The 26,811-nt window shown below is 39.8% G+C and overlaps 1 protein-coding gene across 2 annotated transcripts in view; it reads right to left on the reverse strand.

Moving 5' to 3' along the window:
* The window catches only part of GRIA3 (glutamate ionotropic receptor AMPA type subunit 3), a 310,602-nt gene that overhangs the window by 214,254 nt on the left and 69,537 nt on the right, over positions 1-26,811 (reverse strand). For both annotated transcript variants that reach the window (XM_023202310.1, XM_023202309.2), the window contains exon 3: positions 26,079-26,318. In XM_023202310.1, coding sequence (XP_023058078.1) covers positions 26,079-26,318 — 240 coding nt within the window. The remainder of the gene's footprint in view (positions 1-26,078; positions 26,319-26,811) is intronic.

Genomic DNA, 26,811 nt, shown 5'->3' on the forward strand with positions numbered 1-26,811 from the left:
CGCCCACTTCTCCCTCCCTCTGCCAGCTCCTCTCAGTCCTCTTCACCTTGCATACTTCTGTACACCCATCTGCCTGCTGTTTTGAAACTTCCATTTCCTTGAAACAAAGCAATTCCATATGAAAGGAGAAAGCTTTGAATCAACATCCAAACTTGAAATCTGTTGGTTCTATATAAAAAAAAATTAATTGACAGATAACATTGTATGTTTTTATTGTGTACAACATGATGTTTTGAAGTATATATACCTTGTGGAATGGTTAGATCTAGCTAATTAACAAATTTATTATTATTATTTTGTGGTAAGAGCACATAACATCCACTCTCTTTACATTTTTCAAAAATACAATATTGTTACCTAATCTATTGCTGCACAATAGATTTCTTGAAATTTCTTCCTCCTATGTAACTGTAATTATGTATCCTTTGACCAACTTCTTCTCATTACCTACTCCTACTCCTATCCTCTGGTAACCACCATTTTATTCTCTACATCTATAAGATCAATGTTTTTAGATTTCATGTATGACTGAGATCATGCAGTGTGTATCTTTCTATGCATGGCTTATTTCACTTAATGAAGAAGACACAAATAAATAGGAATATATCCCACGTTCATGGAATGGGAGAATCAATATTGTTAAAATATCCATACTACCCAAAGTGATCTACAGACTCAATGCAATCCCTATCGAAATACTAATAATATTCTTCATAAAACAGAAAAAACAATGCTAAAATTTATATGGAACCACAAAAGGCCCATAATAGCCCAAGCAATTCTGAGCAAATAGAACAAAGCTGGAGGCATCACATTACTTGATTTCAAAGTATACTACAAAGCCATAACAAACAAAATAGCATGAAACTGGCATAAAAATGGACACATAGACCAATGGAAGAGAACAGAAAACCCAGAAATAAATCCATGCATTTACAGCCAATTGATTTTTGGCAAAGATGCCAGGAGCACACATTTAGGAAAAGGACAGCCTCTTCAATAAATGGTGTTGGCAAATCTGGATATCCACAGGCATAAGAATGAAATTAGGCCCATATCTCTCATCATATGCAAAAGTAAACTCAAAATAGATGAAAGACTTAACTGTAAGACCGGAAACTATTAAAGTACTGGAAGAAAACACAGGGGAAACACTTCAGGACATTGGTGTAGGCAAAGATTTTATGGCTAAGACCTCAAAAGTACAGGCAACAAAAATCAAAATAGACAAATGGGACTATATTAAAGTAAAAAGCTTCTGAACAGCAAAGGAAATAATCAACAGAGTGGGAACACAACCTACAACATGTGAGAAAGCATTTGCACACTATACGTGTGACGAGGGGTTACTATTCATTGACTCTTTTAAATGACTTATTTTGAGGACAATAAAAACAAATGGTGATATAGTCCTTTTCTAGGGTTTTGGAGTGCATCTGCCACCTGGTGGGAAGGGGACTCTTCCAAGAAGCCAATACTGATCCTGCACTCTCATGAGTCTAGAATGCTCACCATTGTACATGGAACTGCTTCTGCACTCTCATCAAAGAGGCTGGTTTGCCTGGAAATCTGGGCTATCTGTGATTGCTGAAACTTTGACTGCTTATGAAGCCTGCAGCCTGTTGTGGGGACCTAGGTAACTATTTTGTTCAAAATACTGCTGACTTTTCTTACTATGAGTCAAAGCTTGATTTGAATTTCAAAGCTGGAAGGGACTTCAGAGATCATCCAGTTCAAGGATTTTCAACCCTGGTATTCCCTAGAATCACATGAAGAAGTTAAAAGTCTAGGCCCCACTCCAGATCATTGTCTCATTTTCCTCATTGTCTTACTTGATTGTCATGAAAATCAGGAAAGTAGATATTATTGGCTGCATTTCACAGATAGGTAAACAAGCTCAGTGATGCAAAGTGACAGGTACCAACATTACATAGAACTGTGATTTGAGAACAGGTCCTTTGAATCTATCTTGAATGTGAGACCTTTGTATTCTCTGTAAGTGTTGGAACCCTTCCTGTCACTTTTGGGGAGCAACCAGTCAACAGAGTGACATGATTTTCAGACCTCTGTGATTATTTACTCAGGCTTCCTGAGAGAGGCGAGTTTGAGCCAGGTCTCAACATGCACTGGCTCTATCTATTCTCAGAGAGGAAATCCATTGTGTCCTTCCTGCATCACAAGGCCTTACTTCCTTAGTGTGGCATAGGAGACCTTTCATCCTCAGACTCCTACGCCTTTTTCTAGCTTCATTCCTCGCTTCTTGTTTTCTGCCTTTCTGCTGAAAAGTTTGTGGGAACCAGACTGCAGAGCACTTGAAATACCTACTATTTGATAGCACAATAGGGCAACTATAGTCAATAATACTTAATTGTATATTTTAAAACAACTTAAAGAATGTAATTAAATTGTTTGTAACTCAAAGGATAAATGCTTAAGGGGATGGATGCCCCATTCTCCATGATGTGCTTATTTCACATTGCATGTCTGTATCAAAACATCTCATGAACCCCATAAATAAATACACCTACAATGTACCCACAATTTTTTTTAAATAATAAAAAAAGTTAAAAAAAGTAGTCAGAGGAGTTCAAACTTTAGTCTCTGGAGTGGTGCTGTCCACTAGAGCTTTCATTGCAGAAATAAAATGCAATGATAGAAATGTTCTCTATTTGCACTGTCCAATACAGTAGCCACTGTATTGAAATTTGAAATGTGGGTAATTAAACTGAGGAACTTCATTTTAAATTTTATTAAATCATAATTAACTTAAAGTTATGTTTAAATAACGACATGTGTCTAGTAGTCATCATACTGTCTCTAATACACAGCTCTAGAGGTACAGCTCTAGAGGCAGTAAGGAAGGACACAATAATGGCATACTTTAGGAAAAGTCCTCTGGCAGAATTATGTCATGTCAGATGCTCCAGTAAAGACTAAGGCTATGAGCACTAAAGTTAGACTGCCTGGATACAAATTCCAGTTGTATTATCTGTGTAATTTTGGGAGTGTCATTTGAGCTCTCTGAGCCTCTATGTCCTCACCTGAAAAATAAAAACAGCAACGCTGCCTAGATAATAGAATTATTGTGAGGATGACATAAGATAAAATCCATGAATTGTTTTAGTGCATTGGCTGGCATACAATAGGCATACCTCTGTATAATTTACACATTTTCATCAGCTCATGGCTCAGTGAGGGAGGAAAGGGGGAGAGATTCTGTGTTGCTCAGCTGTTATACAGGACCCAGCTGCGTCTCTGTCAATTAAAAAATGTAATCGTCTCAAAATCATCACCTAGATATGAGAGTTTATGGAAAGGATGGAAAGAGTAATCCTAAGGGAGGGAGTAGGTTGTAAGGAGAGGAATCAGAGTGACTGTTTTCCAAATGAACTTCAAAAAAAAGCTCAGAACCAGCAGGTTCTGGAACTAAAAGCAAATGCACTAGAAGAGCAAAAATATGGATGAGAAAAATTGCACCCATTCGGAATCTCCAGAAATGCATCCTCGGATAATGGATGGAGCAATGGACTGAGAGTGAAGAGACAGCCACTGACCTGCTGTGTAACCCTACGTAAGTCATTTTCCCTCTCTGGGCCTTTGTCTTTTCATAGGTAAAATAATGGGTTAGACTAGATTTATTTGTTTTAAAAACACTCAATGTGTATGTTTGGGGGAAATGTATGCAGGTATAAATATAAATAAAATAATCCTTGGCCTCAAAATGCTTATATTCTTTTTGGAGAGACAGATAGAAGCTAGATACAATGACACAGGAAAAGGCACATTTGGAGCTTAAAGGAACAAATGCTTCCAACTGGGAAAATGGGAAAGCCTTCATGGAGGAGGTGTTAAGATGATGTGTCTTAAAAGATAACTAAGATAACAACCAACTTAACTGATCAAGATCAGTTCCAAGTTCCAAAGTACTATCAGATGTGTATGATCTCTTTAAGTGTCTATATAATTCAGGGACACTTTAAATTCTTAGTTCTAGGATACTTTCAAGAGCCCAGTCATGGTTAGTTCATTTAATTAGAAGATGATGATGCTGAGGAAGTCACTAGGCTCCTTCTGCCCTAGATCCATGGAGTGTACCTTTAACCTTTCGACCTGTTTGACAAATGGGTGTCCCTTGCACCAGTGAAATACTGGAAAATGTGGTGGGAAGGGCTCAGTAAATCCATCACACTTCTGGAAAAATCTCTTCAAGGACAGATTAGAGAAGTGGTAAAGCCTAGTGGTCAAATAGGTGAACCTTGGCCCTTGACTGCCCAAGTTTGATTTTCTGCTTCATCATTCAACAGTTGTGTGAATCAGGGCAAGCTACATAATCTCTCTGTGTCCCATAAAATGTTGATGACAGTCCTCATAGGATTGTTGTTAGGATTAAATGAGCAAATTCATGCAAAGTATATAGAACAGTACCTGACACATAAGTGCTCACATAGGTTTGCTATTCTTATAATTATCTTTGTTATTATTATTTATAATATTATTATATAGCTATTGTTGTTATTATTGTTATTATCCTTGTTATTGCTACTCAAAGGCCTCATTTCTGGAGTTTGCATTCCTTCACTTCTGTTGTTATCTTGCATATGAGTCAGTCTACTGTTTGTGTTCTAATTTAGTCATTTTCTCAATTTGAATGCCTTGGTAGGTGCCTTAGCCACTGGATTGGACTGACTAGCAGGAGCCTAGTGCTGCCTTTTCTCATGGGCCCAGTTTAGCTTCCAAAGTGTCAGTCTACAAACTTGCCTGACACTGGGAAAATTTTTAATTCTGGTGTTGCACAAATTGCTAATTAGGGTTGTAAACATTCTCCACTTCACTTCCCTAATATATTTTGGTCATGGAATTCTTCCCACTGTCACTCTTGGGGTCTGCGCCTGGTGCTTAATTACATTTGGGCAGCCCTGCTGTCTGTGCAGTGGCCTGGTAGTGCCCTACATCCCACCTTGATGTTTGCTTGGGATATGCCTTCTGAGGCCTAGATCACTCTTAGAGAACACAGGGGCTGGCATCTGCCAAAACGTATTCCTTTTTCATTTATCAAAAAGCAAAATAGAACAGAACAGGATAGCATAACATATGGGAGGAGGGGTTGGTGGTGAGAGGCAAATGGGACTAGTTTTACTTTCTGAAAAGACCTAGTGACATTACTTTTATGTCATGGACAAGTGACTAGGTAAGACCAGTCTCATGATGGGATACTTTTCTCTCTCCCGTGTCTGCTTTCGCTTTTTCTCTCTCATTGCCCTCACGCCTCCACCAGTGTTCCATGCTATAGTATCCGTCACAAGCAAGTGTCATGAGGAAGCAGATGCCTAATAGGCACTTTTTGATGGTTATGCGCAGCAGAACGGATCTTACGGTTAAGTTTGGGTTACCAGATTTAGCAAATAAAAAGACAGGAAACACAGTAAATTTGAATTTCAAATAAACAACAAATAATTTTTAGTGTAAGTATGTCCCGTGCGATATTTAGGACATTTGCTTACACTTAAAAAGTATTTGTCATTCATCTGAAACTGAATTTAATTGGATGTCCCATATTTCATCTGGTAACCCTAAATTAGGCAGAATAGATGGTCACTTAGGTAGCATAAGTTAAAGACCTGAGAAGCCCATTTGCCCAATGACATTGCTTTCACTGGCCTGGCTCATTGCTTGAAGTATTTGCCATATACAGTATCCTTGAATAAAGCATTAGAAGCTTTGGTCAAAACATGTGTATGACTTAAGAGAAGTTGTACATTGAGCCATTAATCAGCATTTAATTTAATGCCTTAGCCCAGATTAGCTCTATAGGTGAGTTCACTGATCATCTCATAAAGTCTAGATAAAATGAGACACAAAACAGGTGAGTTTAATTTGAGCGAGAAGTGGGCTAGGACTAGAAACAGAGTGATGTCCAAGAATGGGCACCAGAATGGAAAGTCCAGAGTTAAGTTCATATACAGAAAGTCACCTATATGATAGGAATGAAGAGGTGTTGGGCCCCTGTGGCCACAATGCCTGAGAGGTCACCATTAGTCTTCCTTTTGGGTTACCATTGCTTTCTCTCCAGTGCTCCTTCCTGAAGAGAGGCAGCCTTGTATAATAAAAAGATCCCAGATCTTAGAGTTAGACCTGAGTTCAAGTCTTAACTCTGCAACTCACAAGCTGTGTGACTTAGGTCAGGCAAGCAGGCATTCTCTTTTTTGTTTCTTCATTTTTAAGGCTGGGAAAATGATTTTTGCCTTGGAATTCTTGTCAGTTCTCATCTGATTGTTGTGAGGAGTGAATGGAAACACTCTATGTATAAGTCCTTTGAAAACAGGTACTGACAAAACACTTTTGAAGCATTAAAATGCATGTCTTCCTGAGAAAGGGGCAGTACAGTCAACCAGTCCTGGTTACCTGGTGTATCACATAACTGTTCTCCTTGAGGGGGAAAGATGGCCCCACAAGAAAGCTAGGAATATCAGTGGTGGGTGCTTACGTGGTGGGGAAGAACGGCCCAGGCAAAGAAAGCTGTGACTTCCTCCCCCGACTACCAAATAAACTGCCAGCTCTGCATTTTGCCAATGACTGATCCTATGACATGAGCTCAGAGCAGGAAGGCAGGACTGTAGGGAGGAGGTACGGAAGACTCCCTTGAAATACTGCGGGTGGCATTCACCAGCTCTCAAGGAAGAGCTCCAAGTTTAGGGGGACAGGTGGCCAGCGGAGGTTTTGAATCTACCAGAGGAAATTATCCTCCCTCTGTGTGCCCAGGATAAGATCTCAGAGCCAGGGAATGTTTGTAAATGGACTCTCTCATTTAAATAAATCCCACTTAAATATTTATCAGATCATGAATATGCATGTTTCTCTCTCTCAGTGCTGGAAAGAGAACGGGTGTGTAATTTTTAGATGGCACATAAATAATGTAAGGGGGAAAAAGGGATCTTTGTTCTGTGTTGACTGTGTATTTACAGCATCTCAAGAGGTCTTGAAATAATGAACTGATTTTTCCCTTTCCCAGTCTAAATGTGCACTTGGAGCTTCACCTGTCCTGTCTTTAGGGTGATTTGCACACATTTGTATCCCCAGGGGAGGATTTCTGGAGGCAAGAAAATGAGAAAGGTCAACTTCCAATTACTAGTGAGTTAGCCAAGGCAACCCTTCAGCATCCCGCCTAACTGGCTGCCCCCACCTCAGATTGGGATGGGAAGGGTGGCAAGCAGGTTTGCTTCTGCACCCCCTATTCAGAGGCTCAAAGGAGAAGGCCTTGAAGGAACTTCTTTGAAAAGCAAATGTCACTGAGGTGAGTAGCCACTATCCTCCCTAGCCATGAACACTTGGACTTGGCTCCATGCATCTAGCAGAATTCTAGGGAAAAGGGAACAGAGCAGTTTTGATGAGGTCTGTGGGGTAGGTTGAAACGTGGTCAGGGCCCCAGGCTCCCCATAGGAGGAAAGAAACTGCAGACTGACTATACCTACTTTGCCCTTCTATTTGGCTGAGAACCAGATGTGACTGAAGGCATGAATAAGTAAGAGAGGATGTATCCCTATCCCTGAGTTCTCTCTGCTGGACTCTGTGTTCCTAACTGCCCTTCCACATTTGCATATTCATGGCTTTGGGATTAGGCATGATGTGCTTGTGTTCTAAACTTCTCCCCCTCTACCTGTATGTGGAATTGAGAGAGGACTGAGCTACCCTTTTTCCCTAAAGCATCTTTAAAGGTAACATCCTTTCTTTGCTAATAGGAGAGTTGAAAGTGGCTGTCAGTATGGAGTAACAGGAAGAACACTTTCACTGGGAGTTAGGAATCAGGGCGTCTAGCACTGGCTCCACCACTTACTAGGAGTGCAGTGTTGAACACATCACTTAACCTCTTCATGCCTATACTTCCTCATCTGTAAAATGAGGATCATGACAGTACTTTCTTGGTAACATTTTTGTGATGACTAAAGGAAATGATGCATTTAATAGGCTTATCCCAGAGCATGGCACATGAGTGCTCAGTCAAGGGTGGAGGTTAGTTTGAGGAACTGATGATTCATTGGCCCTGAAACTTTCTTTGAAGCCTGAGCCTTTCATTGTCAGTAAGGATATAATCTTTTGTCCTAAAGGTGTGCAGCAGTCCGGTGTAGTGGAAGATTTTTGGACTGGGTATTAGGAAACTTGGGCCTTAGTCCCATGTTTACTGCTCATTAGCTGTGTGAGCTTGGACAAATCACTTACCCTCCCTAAAAATATAGATTTTTAAAATCTGTAAAGTAACAACAATATACCTGCACTGCCCTCCTCATTAAGCGTGAATGATGATAAAAGACATGGGGAAAGTGCTTGGAAGTGTAAAGTGGTAGGTTATCTTTTGAATAATATTAATTAGAATAACTGAATGGTCTTCCATTTCAGTAGGTTCCAGTTAAACAATAATTTTGAACTTTCAGTTTCATATTAGATGAGATCATGAAACAAATAGTTTATGGAAATCTTCTCTAATTTCAAGTTAGCACATTTAGAGAGGAAAACAGATGGGTTCTAGAAACAAAAATCAGATCTACAGAGCTCCAAATAGCTTATCAGCAGCTATAAGAAATTATGGGGTCAGTGAGAAGGTTGCCTTTGCCTCCAATTTTTGTCTTCTTTCTGTCTCTTCTTCTAAGATGCCTTATTAATCTGAAGGGGAAGCAGTACATACAGATACAGTGATAAAACACCCAGGATTTTCTAGGACAATCCAAATTTCATTTGTCTTTCTTCTTTTCTATAAAATTAGTAACTAAATTTGAAATTACTAAATGTGATTTCATATTGATGCTTTTATACAATTTTAATCATTTATCATAATTAATAGTTACACTTTATTGAGTACTTCTGTTTATCAGACACTGTGCTAAGTGCTTTCACAGTATCTCATTTAATTTTCATAACAGTCCAGTGAAGTAGATACTATAATCATTGCCATTTTATAGACGCTCAGAGAGGTTGTTGCCCAAAGTCACACAGCTAATCTCTGTCAGAGCTGGGATTGAATCCTCAGGACTGCCTTAGAAAAGTCAGAAAGAAAAGAAAACATATTTTCAGACCTTGTGTACTGTTTTCGCATTCAGAAAATAGATCCATTGTACCACAGAATTCTGAACATCCACATGTGGGGGGACAGCCCCTATGATCAAGTGACGAGGGAAGCTTGAGTTTGGGGAACATTGAATTTAGATTTATGTGGGCTGTCAGTGAGGGTAGTGGCTATCCTATCTTTTTATTTGTTTGTCTTTAAGGCCACAAAAAATCTTTCCCGTGATCTCCCACAAAATAACCAAATATTCTGCATGCTCTCCGATGGTTGTCCTTTGCTTTCTCTTCATGGCCCTCCTAGTGGATGATACACACAAATGGCTGGGCCCATCCAGCCATATGGCAATGTCCTCAGGAAATGGGCCTGCAGGTGAAGGGAGAGCTTGGAAGGGAACTTGGAACTAGATACATGGCCATTCCTTCCAATTCCTAATAGTCACCAGCTTAAGCCAAACAAATGCAAGACCATAAACTGAGCTTTGTTTCCCAATTCTAAGATTCAATATGTACTATGAATCCAGGGGAGCCTAAAAATATGTCAGAAAAGACGTATGTTTTTTGCTTTCTGTCAGCTTATTAAGAAATGAAAATGTAGATATATTCTTGGTGGAGCCACTGACTTCAAGAATTTCCAAATAAGTCTGTTAGCTTAAGCTGCCTTTAGGCATTTCCGTTTGCTTGTGAATAAAGAGAATGTCATTTTCCTTTTTATGATTCTCCAAAATATATGCCCAGTAAAACCATAAAAATGCATTGGTACAGCTTTTCTGATTGCACTCTTCTCTTCAGCAACAGGCCTAACCTTAGCAAAATGTGGGATAGGCGGATGGCTGGCTATGTAGTTAGGATTGTTGGAAGGAAATGAACCCCGGCCCTTTGTGATCACTGGTATTGCAATTCCAAAAGCAAGACTTCCTTCCTTTGGCCCGAGGCCTTCTACACTTGCCTAAACCACAGAGATGTCTGAGAGAGGTTGTCCATCAGCCATTTCTACCTTCATGAGGTGTTAATGAGTTTCCCAGCTCCTCTCCTGGGAACAGGTTCTGATTCTCACAGAAGAAAACCAAAATTAGCACATTGGAGAGATGAGCAAGGTGGCACCAAGGCATGGGAAACATCAGCTAGGGCAGCTAAAGGTCTTCATTTTATGTCTCAGAAATCTGCTTTCCTGTGACCCTAGTAAGAGCATAATGGTAGTGGCAAACACTTACAGCAAGCTAACTATGTGGCAGAAACTGTTCTAGGTGCCTTTCATGGATGTAATCCATACAACAGTCCTATAAGTTAGGGGCAATTATTATGTTCACTTTATTGGTGAGGAAACAGTCACACAACACAGAGCCTAATGCCTGTGGTCATTCTTGCTCGTCACAATATGGCCCAGAGAGTATACCACAAAAGCCCCTGTTCTGATTAGCATTTAATGCCGTGACTTGTTGACTTGTTAATCGATGTGAGAAGTAGATAGAACTGACTGCATTCTCCTGGGTGGGTGAGTACATGAGGAACATGGGAAGGTACATTGACTCTTTCAATTCTGTTGGGTAAAGCCTTACACAAAGCACTGTGACTGTGTGGGCACAAAAGGAAGAGGCTTTCCTCTCGCATCTTAATCACTTATATACAGAGCAGTTCTTTTAGCTTTAGGCAATTGCCCAGTCATACTCGGCATTTTGATTTTAGCTTACATCACTATGCCATTCTTCTTTATTCCTGCAAGATAGGGTGCAAAGTATATTACTGCCATTATGCAGATAAAAGAATTGAGACAGGGTAGAAAAGGCTTAATGCGATAAATCTGGGGCTAGCCTTCAGATTTTTCAAATCCCACATTTTAAGTAGAATTACAGATTAGGAGACTCACCAACTTGACAAAATATGGGCCAATTCATTTTTCAGAACCTGAAACCTCAGCCTTAAGAACTTTAAAGACCTTTCTAGCTTGACATGTCTAAGATAATTTTTTAAATACTACTATCCAGCACTATGCTAGGTGGATAGAAGTGGTGGGATAAAAAAAAAATCACTAAAGTGATTTTTAAGGATTTTTAAAGGTTTAAAGGTTTTTAAGGTTTCTACCTTATTGATGAACTATGACATACTTATATTATTTGTTATTTATATTTATATTATTGAAAGGAATAAAAAATGGAAGACAATGGGTAGTTTTGGTAAATAATATTGTACTGCTTCCTTTCATACTGTGCCAAATGAAAACCAGTAATTCTTTCTCTAGGATTTTCAAAAGGAATACATTTGTGCCAAGAGCTTTCCAAGAGAAAAAGAGACTGGACCAATCTTTGGAAGCCTTTTTCTCAGCCTCTCAGAGGTATAAAATGCTTCTGTGAAATAGTTCTGTAGTATGCATGCTGGAACCTGGAAATTTTACAGCTGATGCATACAGCTGATGCAATATATTACAGCTTAATATATTAAGCAAATATAAAACCTCACATCAAATTTCTTTAGCAAAAAATACTAAGCTTATGATGTTTATTGTTGATTTTGTTTATTCTTTATTTGTGTCTGTCAGTCATTATAGTCTTAGGAACAAGGATCTCAGGTCATTGTGAGATCAGCAACGTTTGTCTTTATGGCCCTGAAACTACTCTTTTTCTCCCTGGATTTAGTGTCCCTCTCTTTTCTTCTGTGTTGCCCCATCCACTTATATTTCCGCATACAATTATTTTGTATCTTACTTCTGCTAGTCCCTCAAAAGGATGCTCCCTGACTTTTGGGAATATGTAATTGAAGGGACATCCGAAACATTCCTATTCCTGAGATAACTTCCCTTACTTTCCATGCTCAGTCAAGCCTAAGAAAGATAGAACCAAGAAAGAATATACATTGTGAAAAGGCACTATTTTATACTCACAGAAATGCCTTTTGGATTATCTGTGCCAAGCTTACCTCCTCTGGTACAGACAACTGAGAACTACCTATATCAGTTCTCACATCATTTTTCATCCTTGCCACATTGCCTACACAGACATTTTGAAGCAGTTTTCCTTCTTTAGTTTTTCATTAGGAGCTGTGGAAAATAATACCTTGCTACTCTTGTCTTTAGAGAATTCATGTGGCTCTCTAAATACCATTGATTTGTATGAAATAGTGTTATATCTACACCCTAGCTCTTGAGATTCCTCATATGTTAATGATTCTACTAGCTGAGACTCAGGAACCATAAGGCGCACTGCAGCTTTGTCCTCTAGCCAGAAACCCATGACTAAGGTTCCCAGAACCAAGATATCTGTTTTGCTTTTAAGTTGGTTGGACCAGGAAGGTAACGTTTTTGGTAGGGAAGTTGGGTAAAAATCAAGGCAAGCCCAGTGCACAGGAGGTAGATGACTATCTAATGTATTATTTGAGGACACAATCTACTCAAGGCCATGTGCTTTGCTAGCTCCTCAGTGTTCCTGTAATCCTACATTTTGTTTTTAGCTAAAGTTATCTCATTCACTCATTCAGTTGTTCAATTTACAAATAATAATAATCCAGGCAGTATTGGCAGAGACAAATAAGACAACAATCTTGTCTTCAAGAAGTTCATAGTATTGTGAGGGAGTTAAACATATAAACAGATAATACTACTATTGTAAGACCATTACTGCATAAAGAGCTATGAGGACACACAGCAGGGCTAAGGGGCTGGAGATCTAGGGTCTGGGGAAGCAAATATTTCAGCAGAATTTTGAATGTCATTTACCATATAAAGTGTGTGTGTGTATCAGGGGAATGGAGTGAAGGGGCTAAGTGCTAAAAAAATGAAAAGTATTTGCAAAGGAATGGAGGCAAAAAAGGTCACAGTCCATGTGACATACTGAAAGTAGCATAGGTCCATATGGTTATAGTATAGAGCACTAGTACTTAAGGGATGGGTGGAGAAGAGACTAGGAAAGTGGGTTGGAGTTTTGTTGGATCATGAAGGGCCTTGTGTGCCATGCTTAGAATTTAGGGGTAACAGGAATGTTGTTGAAATCTTTTAGGCAGGGGAGTGACATGATGGGAAGATTGCTGTTTATCAGTGGTGGAGGGGGTAAGATCAGGAAGATCAGTTAGGAGAACGGTGCAGGAGATGGTGGGAACTTGAGCTTGAGTCAGTGGTAGTGGAAATGTAGACGAGGGTCTTTGGTGATGAGATGTGCAATATGACGAAGAGGCAAGATTCAAGGATGAGGTTTCTACTTTGGGCAACTGGGCAGTGCCATTCACTGAGTGTGGGAACATAAGTGGAGGCAAAAGTTTTCTGGGAAAAAGGAATAAATTCGGAATTCAGAATATTGAGTTTGAGGTCCAGGTAGGGCATCAGAATAAAGGTTTTAGAGGGAAACCAAACTACGGATCTAGAACTGGAGAGAGAGGTTGGGGCCTCTGGAAAGCCCATGTGAAATTGTAACTGTTTTGCATAGAGAAGGGTTTTGAATCATTAGAAAAATATTCAAGAAGTAAAACTGCTTTATCTTTTATCCCAGAACTTCATATCATTTTTGAGAAGAAATACTTCTTTTATTTTAAGGAATCCTGGAAATTGCAAATGGTTATATAGGTCCGTGTTTTAAGACCTTGAAGAATGATGGCAGGAAAGGCCTTAAGTGGAGAGGAGGCCACTGTTGAGAATACTGACAAACCTTGTTAGAAGAAAACTTGCTAGAAGTGTGTTGTGTCAGCCCCTGGCTTGGAGATCTACCAGGAAGGGTTTTAAGATCTACTGGGATATCCTAATCTACTATCTAGGCATTGTTTCCTTTTGCCGCCTATCTATCAGAGTCCTGAAAGGGTTCAGGGCACAGAAATGAACAAGAACGGGGAAATATGTGAGTGCACTTAGGAATTTAGAAATTGGCCTCTGGCCAATTTCCAAAGCCAATGTGGCTGGTTATTTGTGTCTCCATAACCCTCCTTAAGAGTTCATTTCAAACTTCATTTGAAATAAGTTCTAGTTTCATTATGCAGGTGAGCCTTGAACCATAAAGATTTGACTACATGAATCCACTTACACATGGATTTTTCTCTGCCTCTGCCACACCTGAGAAAGCAAGACCTCTCCTCTTCCTCTTCCTCCTCAGCCTACTTAATGTGAAAACAATGAGGATGAAGACTTTTATGATGATTAACTTCCACTTAAAGAATAGTAAATATATTTTCTCTTCTTTATGATATTCTTAATGACATTTTCTTTTCTCTAGCTCACTTTATTGTAAGAATACAGTATATAATAGATATACCATATAAAATATGTGTTAATGAACCATTTATGTTATTAGTAACGCTTCCAGATAATAGTCAGCTATTAGTAGTTAAGTTTTGAGAGAGTCCAAAGTTATATGTGGATTTTCAACTATACAGGTGGGTAAACCCCCTACCCCCATGTTGTTTAAGGGTCAACTGTAAAGGGAAGTGTTGTAATAGCCCACAGAATTTTAGAATCAAAAGGGATCACTCTAGATTCTATTTATGTATTTATTTTTTTGTATGTCTATGCTGCCCTTCTAAACTGTGAGCTTATTAAGGGGAGGCACTCTGTTTCATTCACTTCCATAACACCTGTAATTCCCCTGACACAAAATTCCTGCACTCAGGAATTGTTAGTTGCAGAATGATGGAGTCCACTCCCTCATTTTACAGGTGTGGAATCCGAGGACCAGAAAAGCTATTGTGACTTGCCCAGGATTACACAGCTACTTAGTGGCAGAGCTGGGCCTGGAACTGAGGTTCTGATTTGATGATGCTTTTCTTCAACACCTTTAACGGGACTATTCACCTCTCATAATAGAGTGTTCTTGACATGTGGTGACAAAGATTCTTTGACCAAACTCTCCTCATGCTCCTCTGAGCCCTCTTCTAAAACCTGTCACAATCTTGGCCTATAAAGACTAGAACAAAACACTAACATAGTTTCTAATAGCCCAAGACAACATCTCTAGGATGATTCTAGACTTCCTTAAAGTGGCTGCCTGAGAAGACTCAAGGCTGCCAAAATAATTTATTGTTTGTTTTACCCAACACCTGAATATAGTGCTCCTGTCTGCCAGCCTCTGTGGAAGGGTAGGAGCCTAACTTCAGTAAGTATCAGTTGACAAACTCAGATGAGTTGCACATAGACCAAACCTCCCTTTTCCTGCTTTTTGTAACTTTTCACTTTCCTGACTCTATTGGGCCCTCTTTCATCTCCCTCCCTTTTCCCTTATTTTCTCTTCAAAATGCCCAGCCACCTCTGTACAAATTGAAGGTCAGTTCAGTTTATGCTGAACGCTTTTCCCTACTGCAATCATATATTACTAATTAAAATTGGTCTTTAGCTCTTTAACAAATGTCCAGCTTTGTTTATCTTTGATTGGTTAGGGACTCTATATGAAACCAGACAGAATGTTCCTGGAGAGGTTTCCTCTGTTTCTGAGCATTCCTCCTGTCTCCTAGATGCTTGATGGATTCTTAAGATTACATTTTAAAACACAGAGGATAGAGTGCCAGTACTCTGTGTGGCCATTTGCTTATGAGAGGGTAAATATGGATTCAAAAATCTACTTGGTGATTTGTGCCAACCTCAGTTTCCAAACATCTCTGTTTCCCTTAATAGCTCACTATGGGTCTGTCATCCATGAATTCATCTAAGCTTTTATTTAGGGGGAGGGGAAAGCTATTTATATTTTCAGTCTAATCCACCACTTGGTGTAATGAGTTCCATATGTCTCCTCCATTTTCTACCTGCTGTGAGAAGTAAAGTTTCCTTTATTTGTCCTAAATTCACCTCTGTGGGCTTTATGTTGGTAAGATGCAAAAGCATATACACACTCTGAGACACACATGTGATTTAGGATGGAAAACGACCTCACTATTAATTGTTATCTTTGTTTTCAAGCATATTAAAAATGTAAATGAAAGAGAGCCCAAGTAATGCAATTGAAAGCACCATAGTAGCAACTATTTACCCCAAGGAGAAGGATGTAAATCGTTAACAAAATGGAGACCCATTGACACAGGAACCTGTGGAAATAAGTGGGAAGCCTGCTATGGGATCAGCACCTAGCCAAGCACTGCCTGCCTGCAGTGAAGTTGAAGCACCCTCTAAAAGTTCAGTGTAGCCCAGGAACATAACCTGTCAGCCTCCTCGGCTGACATGATCTTAATTAGCCTCTGTTCTACTGCTGAGAAAGCCTGCTGAGGCAGTTAACACCAGAGAATTAATCAGATCGTTTGTGGAGTCGACAAAGCAGGACAGCAACCGACACTGGCAACTTATTGATTGGAAAGGATCCAGGAAGACAGGGAGTGAAGTCGTCTCTATGTGTGCCCCCTCTTTCCTCTGAATGGCGATGCTCTACAGAGACTTCAGTTGGAGGTGAAGTGAACTGTGCTCCACCTTGACCTCTGCTCTCCTCTCCTCTCCAATTCATATTCTGTCCTCCTTGCTTACACGCACTTTTTGGCTAAGGCATCATGTGTAGCCATACTGATGCCAAACAGTGTGTTTGACTGCAAGAAAGTGGGAAAGAGCACTGCTGATTTTGTTGCAAATTGCACTTTTGCTACAGGATTAGTTGAGAAAATGGGATTTTGCCAGTATTTCCCTCCCTCCCTTTGTTTACTGCCTATTTTCAACAGCCCTGTAATTGCTTTCCATTTAGTAAAAGGAACATTGTTCCTTTTTGGGCTTTTCTTTTAATTGTATTTCTTGCCTTGAGCTGTGAAGTTTGGGAGCATTGATGGGAATGCCATGTTGTTTTGGTTCTGGATACCAACTTGGCCTTAGTAATCAAGTAAGGTCATTGCTAGGGGAGGCGGTTCTGTGGTGGCCTCAGAAACATTTGTGACTTCTTCCATTAAGCCTTCCCTGACTAGACCAGCCTGCCTATCATGAACTTTCTCTTCTTCGGATTCACACAGTACTTCACATCCATACCACACAATCTAGCTCTCACTTTATGCTCTTTTGCACTAATATTTGCTTCTGTGCATTAATCTTAATATGTCTCTCTGGCCACGATATAAGCTCTTCAGAATCAAACGCTCACTTTACTTATTAAACAGAGCTGTTATTACTGATCTAGGCATAGTAAGAGACACTCAATAAATGCTAGATTGATTCACTGACAACCCCTTAAGGAGTTTCTGCAACCATTTATTTGACCTGCTGCTTCCTTGGCAGTGTTGACATCTTGGGCTGGATAATTTTTTGTTGAGAGCATGGAGAAGGATACTGTCCTGTGCATTGTAGGATGTGTACCAGCATTCCTGGCCTCTACCCACAACTAAAATGTCTCTAGACATTGCCAAATGTACTCTGAGGGGGGAAAATTACCCTCACTCTCTATTGAGGACCACTGTTCCATAATGGTAATAAAATAATAAGAACTAAAATTCATTGAGCATGTTACTGTGTTCAGCTTGGTGCTAAAGGCTTTATATGTATTATCTTGTTAAACTCTCACAACAACCCTGCCTTGGCTTTAATTGTTGTCTAAAGGGCTCCAAGGGACAAACCTCAAAGTCACAGTTGCAGGTCTATACCGCTGTCCATCCCTGCCCCAAGGAACATTTAGAAGAACCTTTTCAAGGACGTTTCAGGCCCAAACCCTGACTTTATAGACTACTCCAGCGAACCCTTAATGGTTAATGAACTACCTATTCATTAAAAGCTAGATATTCAGCTTAGTGAGGGTTAATTCCCTCAAGGAGCTTGATAAAAAGCAATAGAAGGTCAGAGCAAAAGCAACCCCGCCAGCTGTCACCTCCTTTTTTTTTCAGAGTTGTGAATACCATTTCAAACAGCTAATGCATTGTAGGGGGGCTGGAGATCTGTTTCTTTAGCTCATATGATGACATTTTAGCTCAGAAAGCAGAATTTTTAGCTAGCCTACTGAAGTGATATTCCTACCCAACATCCTTACCAGCTCTCTTGCAAACAATGCAATTGGTCACAAGAGGGACAGGGTAAAAGAAGTTGGATAAACCAGTGCAGATTCATCCTTCTATGGGGATGGGGGGCTACTCAATGCATATCTCCTGACAGTAGCACCGTTTGTGCATATGAAGGACAACCCAAGAGAGAAAATTTGACATTTTAGCTTAATTTGTCTCTAGAGAGGAATGTCTCTGGCTGTAAAGTCAATTCAACCTCAAATTCACTGCCACCAAGGAGTTAAAAATACATTAAAATTAATCATGTCATTTTCTGGAGAAATATTCTACTTATGGAAAATACCTTTATAGGAAAACTGCCTTTCTGAGTCTGAGCTGGAAATATTACAGTAAACAGGATCTAATCACAGTGAAGCCTTTTTTCAGCTTTGCATGACAGCTGTAAAATATGACAGTATTTATTAATAGTTGCTGCAGCCTAATCTGCAGCATTGGAGAGCTACAGAAAAATATGTTAAGCTACCGAGAGAACAATTTCCACAGTAACTAATATTCAGCTACTGAAAGGGTAGTTTAATGTCTTGTGATTTTTTTCCCCCTACTGATGGTCCAACCCCAGGAATGAGCTACTAAGCTAATAACCTTTGTGGAGAGGAAGTGTTTAAATGATAATTTATTTCAAGAGCTGACAACAAATTGCTCGGCACTTTCTCTTCTTATGCCCCAAAGCAGTCAAGGATGTGCAAATCGAAGTATTAAAAAATATGACAGCTCTGGTATTTTCATTTTCAATGAAATTCTCATTACAGACAAATGTACAGTCTTTTATTCACAATCCAGTCCAAATAGTCATTCACTATTATTATTGTGCGGGCTCTCAAGATGCTCTCATAGTTGAAAACTCATCACAATAGATTAGGCAGGCTGTGGAAACTACCAAATGTCTCAGGTACTGTCAACCCTGATTATTGCTGCTCAAACAGGGGAATTTAGTATCTGTCTCTCACACAATAATGTACTCGCTGGGCCTTCCTAATTTATTCAGATGTAAAAAGTATCTTGAATTTCAATAAAACTCTCTTGACTTCACTTTTCCCAGAAGGCAAATGGACACGACCAGAATTGGAGCCATCTGTTTCCTTCGTACATCTTTTAATCAGTTCTTAAAGTGAAGAAGAAAAAGAATCCATGATAGTCTGTCCTTTTTTTTTTCTTTCTTTAATAATTGAGATACCCTGCTACTGTCTTAACAGTTTTGGCCAAGCACTCATGGTACTTAGCTGGAACTTTAAAGAAGTTCATGATAGTGGCCTATCCTGAACCAGAATAGGCTCCTCCAACCAGGAATATAGCCCCTTAGCAATGACAACCTGCAGATTTATCTTTCTGTGCTCAGGAAAGTCTCTGACCCCGAGAAGAATAGATGAGTTCCCTTCCCTCAGAATCAGGGCCTCAGCACAACCCTCCATTAGTATGCATCACAGCAGTTACCTTCTGCCTGCATTTAGAACTCTGCTGTCTCTCTGCCTTCACCTTTGCAACTCATTTACCTCTTAACCTGGATTTTTGACCTCTTGCCTGTCTGGATTCCTGGTACCCTGAGACAACAAGATATTACGTTCATTTGTGGATACCACACCTTAAGAAGGAAATTGGCAATTGGATTGCATCCATGGGAAGACAGCCAGGATAGGGAGGGTCTAAGTATCTGGTCTTTGAAGAATGGCTGAGGGGAAGACTAAAGGAAGAGGTAATAGTTGTGTTCAACTGTTAAGAATGTAGGAGGCAGTATGTCAGTCAGAGAACAGTACATAGACTGTGGAACGTGGCAGACCTAGGTTGAAATCTGGTTTTATTACTCTGTAGCTGTGTGACCCTAGGAACAATCATTTAACCTTTCCATGCTTTGGTTTCCTCAGTTGTAAAGATGCAGGGATGTTATAAGGATTAAATGTGATAATCCATAAACTCAGGGCCTAGTGCATAATAAGTGCTTAAGAAATGGCAGTTGCTCTTATCAAAATAAGAATAAAATGATAACAATAACAGATTTGTTGACATGTGCCATTGATTGGTATTGAGGTGTGTGTGTGTGTGTGTGTGTAGAGAGGAAGAAAACAACGTAAGGAGTGGAGAGGAGAAAGGAGGAAAGGAGGCGAAGAAAGAGAAGGAAGATAGACAAAGAGGGAGAGAGAGGGAGAGAGAGAGAGGTATTTTGCGCTTTATTTGGAAAAGTAGAACTGGGTGAATGGGATGAGGCTAGGCTATGTAAGTAGGTGGAGCATTACAACATGCAGAAAGGTGCGAGGAACTGAAACTTTGCTTGTCTCTCAGTAGAATTCAAATCCAGCCGTTGAAACATTCATAGTCCTCTGAGGACAAGCCCTTTTCTCCTTTTCTTGGGGAATCCCTTTACCTCTTAAGCCCTTTAGGACCTTCCAACGTTTTCCCATCTTCCTAGCTATCTGACAACCCTTTAATCTTTTCACAAGGTTCTTGCTCTAATGAATGCATATTTCATTGGTGGATATGGAAACAGCTGTATTAAAAATTATTTTTTTTCAGGCCCCTTAGATAAGTCACTCTTTCAGCAACAGTATTGTCAGGTTCTCAGAGGCAAGATTTAGTTCTGCTTCTTTCAAACCCCACCAATGGCTTAACACAAGCTAGCACTGGAGAAAGCTTGATAATTGCTTGTTGACTGATGGAATAATGGTTACAATTGCCTATGTTCCTGTCACAACGTTTGAAAGAAAATAGAAAGGTCTGTTAGAAGGCTGTTGACTTCCAGAGAGTTACTTGGGAACTGAGTAGGGAGTTTCAGGTTGAGAATGGGAGACAGCAGGAGTTTATTGAACACTGGCAAGAAGGTAGGGACTAGTTGCCTCAAAGGGCACCCAGAGCTATTATCTCATTATCTAAGCTGAGAGCCACAGCTGGGCCGGATTCTTTCATCTCTGTGGGCTGTGCCCATTGAAGCCAAGGAGAGTTGTCAGGTGCACGAGAGTCTGTCTGCAGTTCTCAAGTATGTTGCTGTTCTGGGGGAAATGTTAGCACCACAGAGAACTAGGTCACTTGCACCCAAAAAATAAGTCTAATAACTGGAAGAGATGGCCACCTCCCTGACATGGTTTTAGGACTTTCTATATAGGAAGGCATGTGGGCAAAGGACCTCACAAACTGGACTCATGGTGCCTGGAATCCCGGAATTAAAAAGCTACACCTTGGATTATGGTTCTGTATTCACAGAAGGCCTTTGCCTGAATAGAAATTTCTTCTTCCCTGGATGCACTAATCCACCAAGTTGTTAATAGCCATAGATAAATAAGCATGAATAAATTGGTCAGTTGAGCTGTTGTCACTAGCAGGGAAAGACTATTAATCAGTGGGAAGAAAAAGCAGGATAGGGGAGTTTTTATGAAGCTGTAGAAGCAGGTTGAGACAGAGATGTTAAGGTTTAGCTCCTACCAGGGAGGGCAGGTGTAAACATAGTGCCATAGTAAGGAAAGAGGATGTTAATAGAGAAGAGAGGGTACAGATAGGGCAGACAACACACTTAACCTTATAATTTGTTCAAAAACTGTTCTTTTATGTATATAGCACCAAGAATGTAATTTTCAACTTTGTATTAATGAATCAAGCTAGTATTTTAGAAACTAAGTGACAAACTGCAAACCCCAAATCAGACTTTTGTCTGCAGGCAGAAATAAAAGCAGAGTCAACAAAGCCCTGAAATCCACTCAATGTTTCATAATTTCAGAGAAAACTTTACCCTGGTTGTGCTACAATTCTTTTAAATGACCTCAAACATTTAACCCATTTCTCAGCTCCCCACTCATCCCTGCCCTTATACAGTAGAGTCACATCATTTGTATATTTAGCTTATGAATGTAATTATAGGTGTTCCCTTCTGTTTCTCTTTCTCTTCTCTCTTCTGTAATTTAAAATATTCCAAAATTATATTTTCTATTGTAATTTCTCCCCGTAATTTTTACTACTAAAGCAACAGATGATCATTGCACAATACAAGAAAATACAGAATACTCAATATTTTAAACAACTGTACCAAGTGGTTGGTATGATTTATAAATTGGGTTTGCTTTCCCTCCCTCCCTTCCTTCCTTCCTTCCTTCCTTCCTTCCTTCCTTCCTTCCTTCCTTCCTTCCTTCCTTCCTTCCTTCTTCCCTCCCTCCCTCCCTCCCCTCTCTTCTTTCGCTTCCCTTGCTCTCTTCTTTCTTTCTTCCCTTCCCGTTCTCCCTCCTACCCATACCCAACCTTCCCTCCTTCTTTATTTTTCTTTCTTTCTGTCTCTCTTTCTTTGAGTCCACTGTTGAAAAACAGACATGGGCTTATTGTTGATGAATCACTAAAGGAGGTTGGAAAACACTAAGTAGGCACACAGGGATGTGCTATGTACTAGGGGAGGCACAAAGTATAAATCTAGGGGCTAGCCAGTTGTTTATTATCACACCAGAGAGAAATGCTTGGGAAGGTATAGTATAGAGCATACTCAGTGAAATAACAGCAGAAGGCAGTTATATTCAATGCCAGATGAATGACATGGACAAAAGCATTCCATGGGTGTTTAGAGGTGGGTACGATCTCTGCTCCTCAAAACTAAGTCTCCTCCTCCTCAAAACTAAGTCTCCTCCTGTCCAGTCACCTCAGTAAATGGCATCACTATCTTCCCATCTTACCCAGTCTCTCAAGCCAAACACATAGCAACCATCCATGAATCCTTCCTCTCCTTCACATCCCACAGTCAATCTGTCCCCTAGTTCTGTCAATTCTGTCTCCAAAGTATACTTCAACTCCATCTCTTTTTCTCCATCTCCAGCTTAGTCCAAAGCTGCCATCATTTCTCATCTGGATGACCACAATGGACTTTCAGTTGGTTTCCCTTCATTTTTACTTGCACCATACTCTGTTCTTTACAGAAATTTAGATCATGTGACTCCCCTGCTCAGAATCCTCCAATGACTTCCCACTGCAATTAGAATAAAATTCATACTTCTCAGCATGGCTTCTGTTTATACTCTATGGCTATGATCTGGTTCTTGTCTACCTCTACAGTCTGCTCTCAGGCCACTTTCTACCTACTTGTTATCCTTTAGCCACACTGTACTTCTTTCAGTTCCTCAACCATGCCATGTGACCTTTGCACTTGCTATTTCTACTGCTTGAAACTATTTCCCTCTACTCTTCACATGGCTGCCTCCTTCCAATCCTGTAGTTCTCAGCTTAAATGCTCCTTCTCAATGAGGCCATCACTGAACATCCTTTGGAAATTAAGCCCTATCCGTTATTATCTGTCTCTTTTTTTCCTTCATAGTACCTTATTTAAATGTGCAATTATTTTATTTGTTAATTTACTTGGTTTTTGTCTATCTCCATCATTAGAATGTAGGTTTATAAGGCAGGAACCATATCTAACCATATTCATGTGATTTTTATTGTAGCTTTAGCATCTATTGCATTAATGAATCATTTTGAGCTGAAGTAGTCAAGGAAGGCTACCTTGGGGAGGTAGAGTTTGAGGCGGGTTTTGAAAATTGAAAGAATGGGCATGATTACTATATATCAAGATGAAGGAGACAATTCCAGGTAGTAATAAAAGTATGATTGCAGAGGCAGGCATGGTTCTGGTGCATTTAGGCAGCAGTGGAAAATGGGAGCTTCCTACAATGGGAGGTTCTCATTGGGTAGCATAGGGAGAATGAGTTTTCTAGTTGGTTGAGGCATAATCTGTCAAATCTTGAAGAACAGACTGCTTTTTTCAATGTGGGCAATAGAAAGCCATTGAAAATTTTAGAACAGGATCCTAGTACAGTAATGTAAGAAGGCTTTTCAAGGGGTAAATTGGTGTAAAAGTTTATGGGAAGTACTTCTTAAGCAGAGTGGATTAGTCCCACCAGCTAAATGGCTGCAGGGGAAAAATATAAAGTTATGTGAGTCAGAAAGCTTTCTTTGACTCCGAGACCATAGACTTGTCCAAACTATTTAGCTAGATGATTAGAGAAAAGATGCAAGGGCAAGAAATAGATAGATAGTCTTTTCCTCCCATTCTTCTAGTAGAGAGCTAATGAGCAGAGAAGGGTCACGCGAAATGAGGATAAAATTCATTAATTGTGTCTTCTGCTTTTGAATAAATGAGAGGTACAGTGTTGGTGGAACTGATATTTAGTTTTTAAAATGTTTCAGGAGAGAAGTGGCCTGGCTTACAAACTTCAGTTCTGAAAACGAAATTGATATGCACTAGATTACTCTGTATACAGTACATGGAAACAGGCTAATTTATCCTCAGTGTTTGGACAAAATGAAATTTATTAAAATTTGTCAAATGATGAATTAGAACATTTAAGCTATTTTGTATCTCAGTCAGACAGGGCTCTACCTGAACACACAGTTCTTTCCCAGCCCTGCCGTTTGCTTGTTCTCTTTTCCCCTCCCCAAAGCCCCATCTCCCTTCTCTCTTGCAACCCACAACTTATCTATCTTTCAAGGTTAGCTTCTCTAGCAAGCTTTCACTGAAAACTCTACTTTTCTGGAGTGCAACCTTTCCACAATTCTTAAAGTAATCAGAGTATACAGTGTAGCACTCAATTTGATATTGTTCTGCATTGTTCATGAATTGCTTTATAAATATCTTTTTCTGTCCACACCCCCTTGAAACCATATTATATATGCATCTATCACAGGATTGGAGACCACCACTGGGGGTTGATAATGGCTTATAGAATGGATTGACTAACTGATAATATATAAGTTAGGATTAGTAGCAAGATACAAAGTGTCAGTATCTGGTCAAATATCTCAAAAAAAAAAAAAATCACAGAATTGTAGAATATAACATTAAGAAGGAACACACCTTAGGTGAGGAGGCCAAGTCCAAGAGCACGTCAATGAGTTGGTCAAGGTCAACTTGTTAGTGAGCTAGTTAGTGATAGAGCTTGGACTAGATCTCTGGTCTCCTGCTTCAGGTTCATGAAATGTGATGACAGGAGGTAAGTACAATAGGGAAATACAGGCCTAAGTATTTGCTATTAAGATTTGATGATGCAGCAAAATGAGAGTAAAGTGAAGAGTGTTCTGGATTCCCAAGAGCAAAATGGCCGTTCAAGTTAAGTTACTTGGAAGGACTTCTTCTCCAGGTACCCCTCAGGCAGATAAGTCTTTCATGTAATCCTTCTGAGTTTAAAAATTCTGAGTTAGGGAGAATCACCCCCAGCCTATAAGCAGAACTACAGGCAAATGACTGATTAAGTAACATTGTCTTCTGGAATGTCTTGGTGATAGGATCCCTTGGTTTTACCGAGGAACCTGTCAAAGACAACTGGGTGTTGGAGGAGCCTGATTAGATGAATTATGATGTGTGTGTCTAGCAAATTAATCAATAGACCTTACTGTATATTATTTAAGATCAGACTCTTAATTTCTGAGCCTGTTTTAATAGAGTGTATCCTCAATATATTGTCTTACTATTAGAGGAGACTGGGCATGCTTAGGGTGGTGTGGCCACAGACTGTCTCACTATTTAAAACAAAACAAAAACAAAAACAAAACAAAACAAAACAAAAAATCAGTCCTCAAAGCCCAGTTTAGCTGTCTCACTCATTATTTCTATCAGATAATTGTTGAGGCCTGCTAAGCTGAAAACCTAATGTAATCTGATGGAACAAGTCCTGGAAGCAAGAGACATTGCTACCAGTCCCATTTTAGTGGTTAAACTGCTGTATGAAAAAGCACTTGGACTTCAGCTGCCTCATCTATGAAATGGGGATAATTACAGTTTCTGACAGGATTAATTTTCCAAAACTTTCCAATTTAAGCCTCTCTCTACTTCGATTAAGCTGCTTTTACTTCATACATTTTAGACCAGATAAAATTTTTGAGGGGGGAGGAGTTCTTTTTCAACAATTGTGACTCAACCAAGAGGGTATTCCAAACTGCTTTTTCAGGGAGGGCCTACATAGCTTGAAAAATTAGGTCCTAAAATTACTATTACTTTTATTTTTTAATCTTAATCTTCGATTTATTTGGAATATTAAATACATTTTTTAAAGAAAATTAGATTTTATTTATTGGAAGCAAAGGGCACATGAGCTGAGGCAGTTTGAACACAATTACATGAATATCTAAAGAGGATAGCAGATGCCTCTTCTTACCTCGTTCTGTGTCATAGAGGTACACAAACTTCTCCCACTTGTAATGACCCAGAAGACTCAGAATAGCACCCTTCAAGGCTGGGCGCATCTGGATGACAAACTGCACATCTGCGTCAGTGGGGAAGCTAGGCGTAACAAAGGACGTGTGCAGGGCCCCACAGAAGGAGGTCAGGGTGTTCATTGACATCTGGTCATAGAATCCAAAGATGGCATACACCCCTCTCGAGAACTGGGAGCAGACTGCAATGAGAAAAAGAGAAAAAGATTCAATAGCTCCATGGTCCTTTGCTGCAGCTTGTAGGGTTAGAAATACAATGTACAATTAGGCCCCAAATTGCATACCTCAAAAGAAAACCTCTAGAAGCCCCTGAAAACCCAGTTACCCAACAGGAGAAGAGTAAGAAAGGAAAGAGAATTAATTTGATACAGGTACACATTCTCTATGTGTACAATGAGCTGGAAACTAAGAAAATGTGGGAAAAATAGAGGTGAAGGTTGTCTTACTTCCTTTCAAAACCCTCCCAGCTCATCTCCAAGGCATTCAGTGCTCTTGAACTTCCACTTTAGCTGCCCAGGGGCCTCTTAGTGTACTAATGCGCCCATCAAACTACAATTGTTTTGTGTACCACCCTTCATTCCTTTTTCTCATAGGTGACTGAGAATTTAGTCAGACTAACTGCTAATGTGTCTGCTAGGAAATGTGTTACCCTTCAGGTTACATAATGCCTTAGCC

This window comes from Piliocolobus tephrosceles, chromosome 12 (assembly GCF_002776525.5).
Source record: "Piliocolobus tephrosceles isolate RC106 chromosome 12, ASM277652v3, whole genome shotgun sequence".
Classification (NCBI taxonomy): Eukaryota; Metazoa; Chordata; class Mammalia; order Primates; family Cercopithecidae; genus Piliocolobus; species Piliocolobus tephrosceles.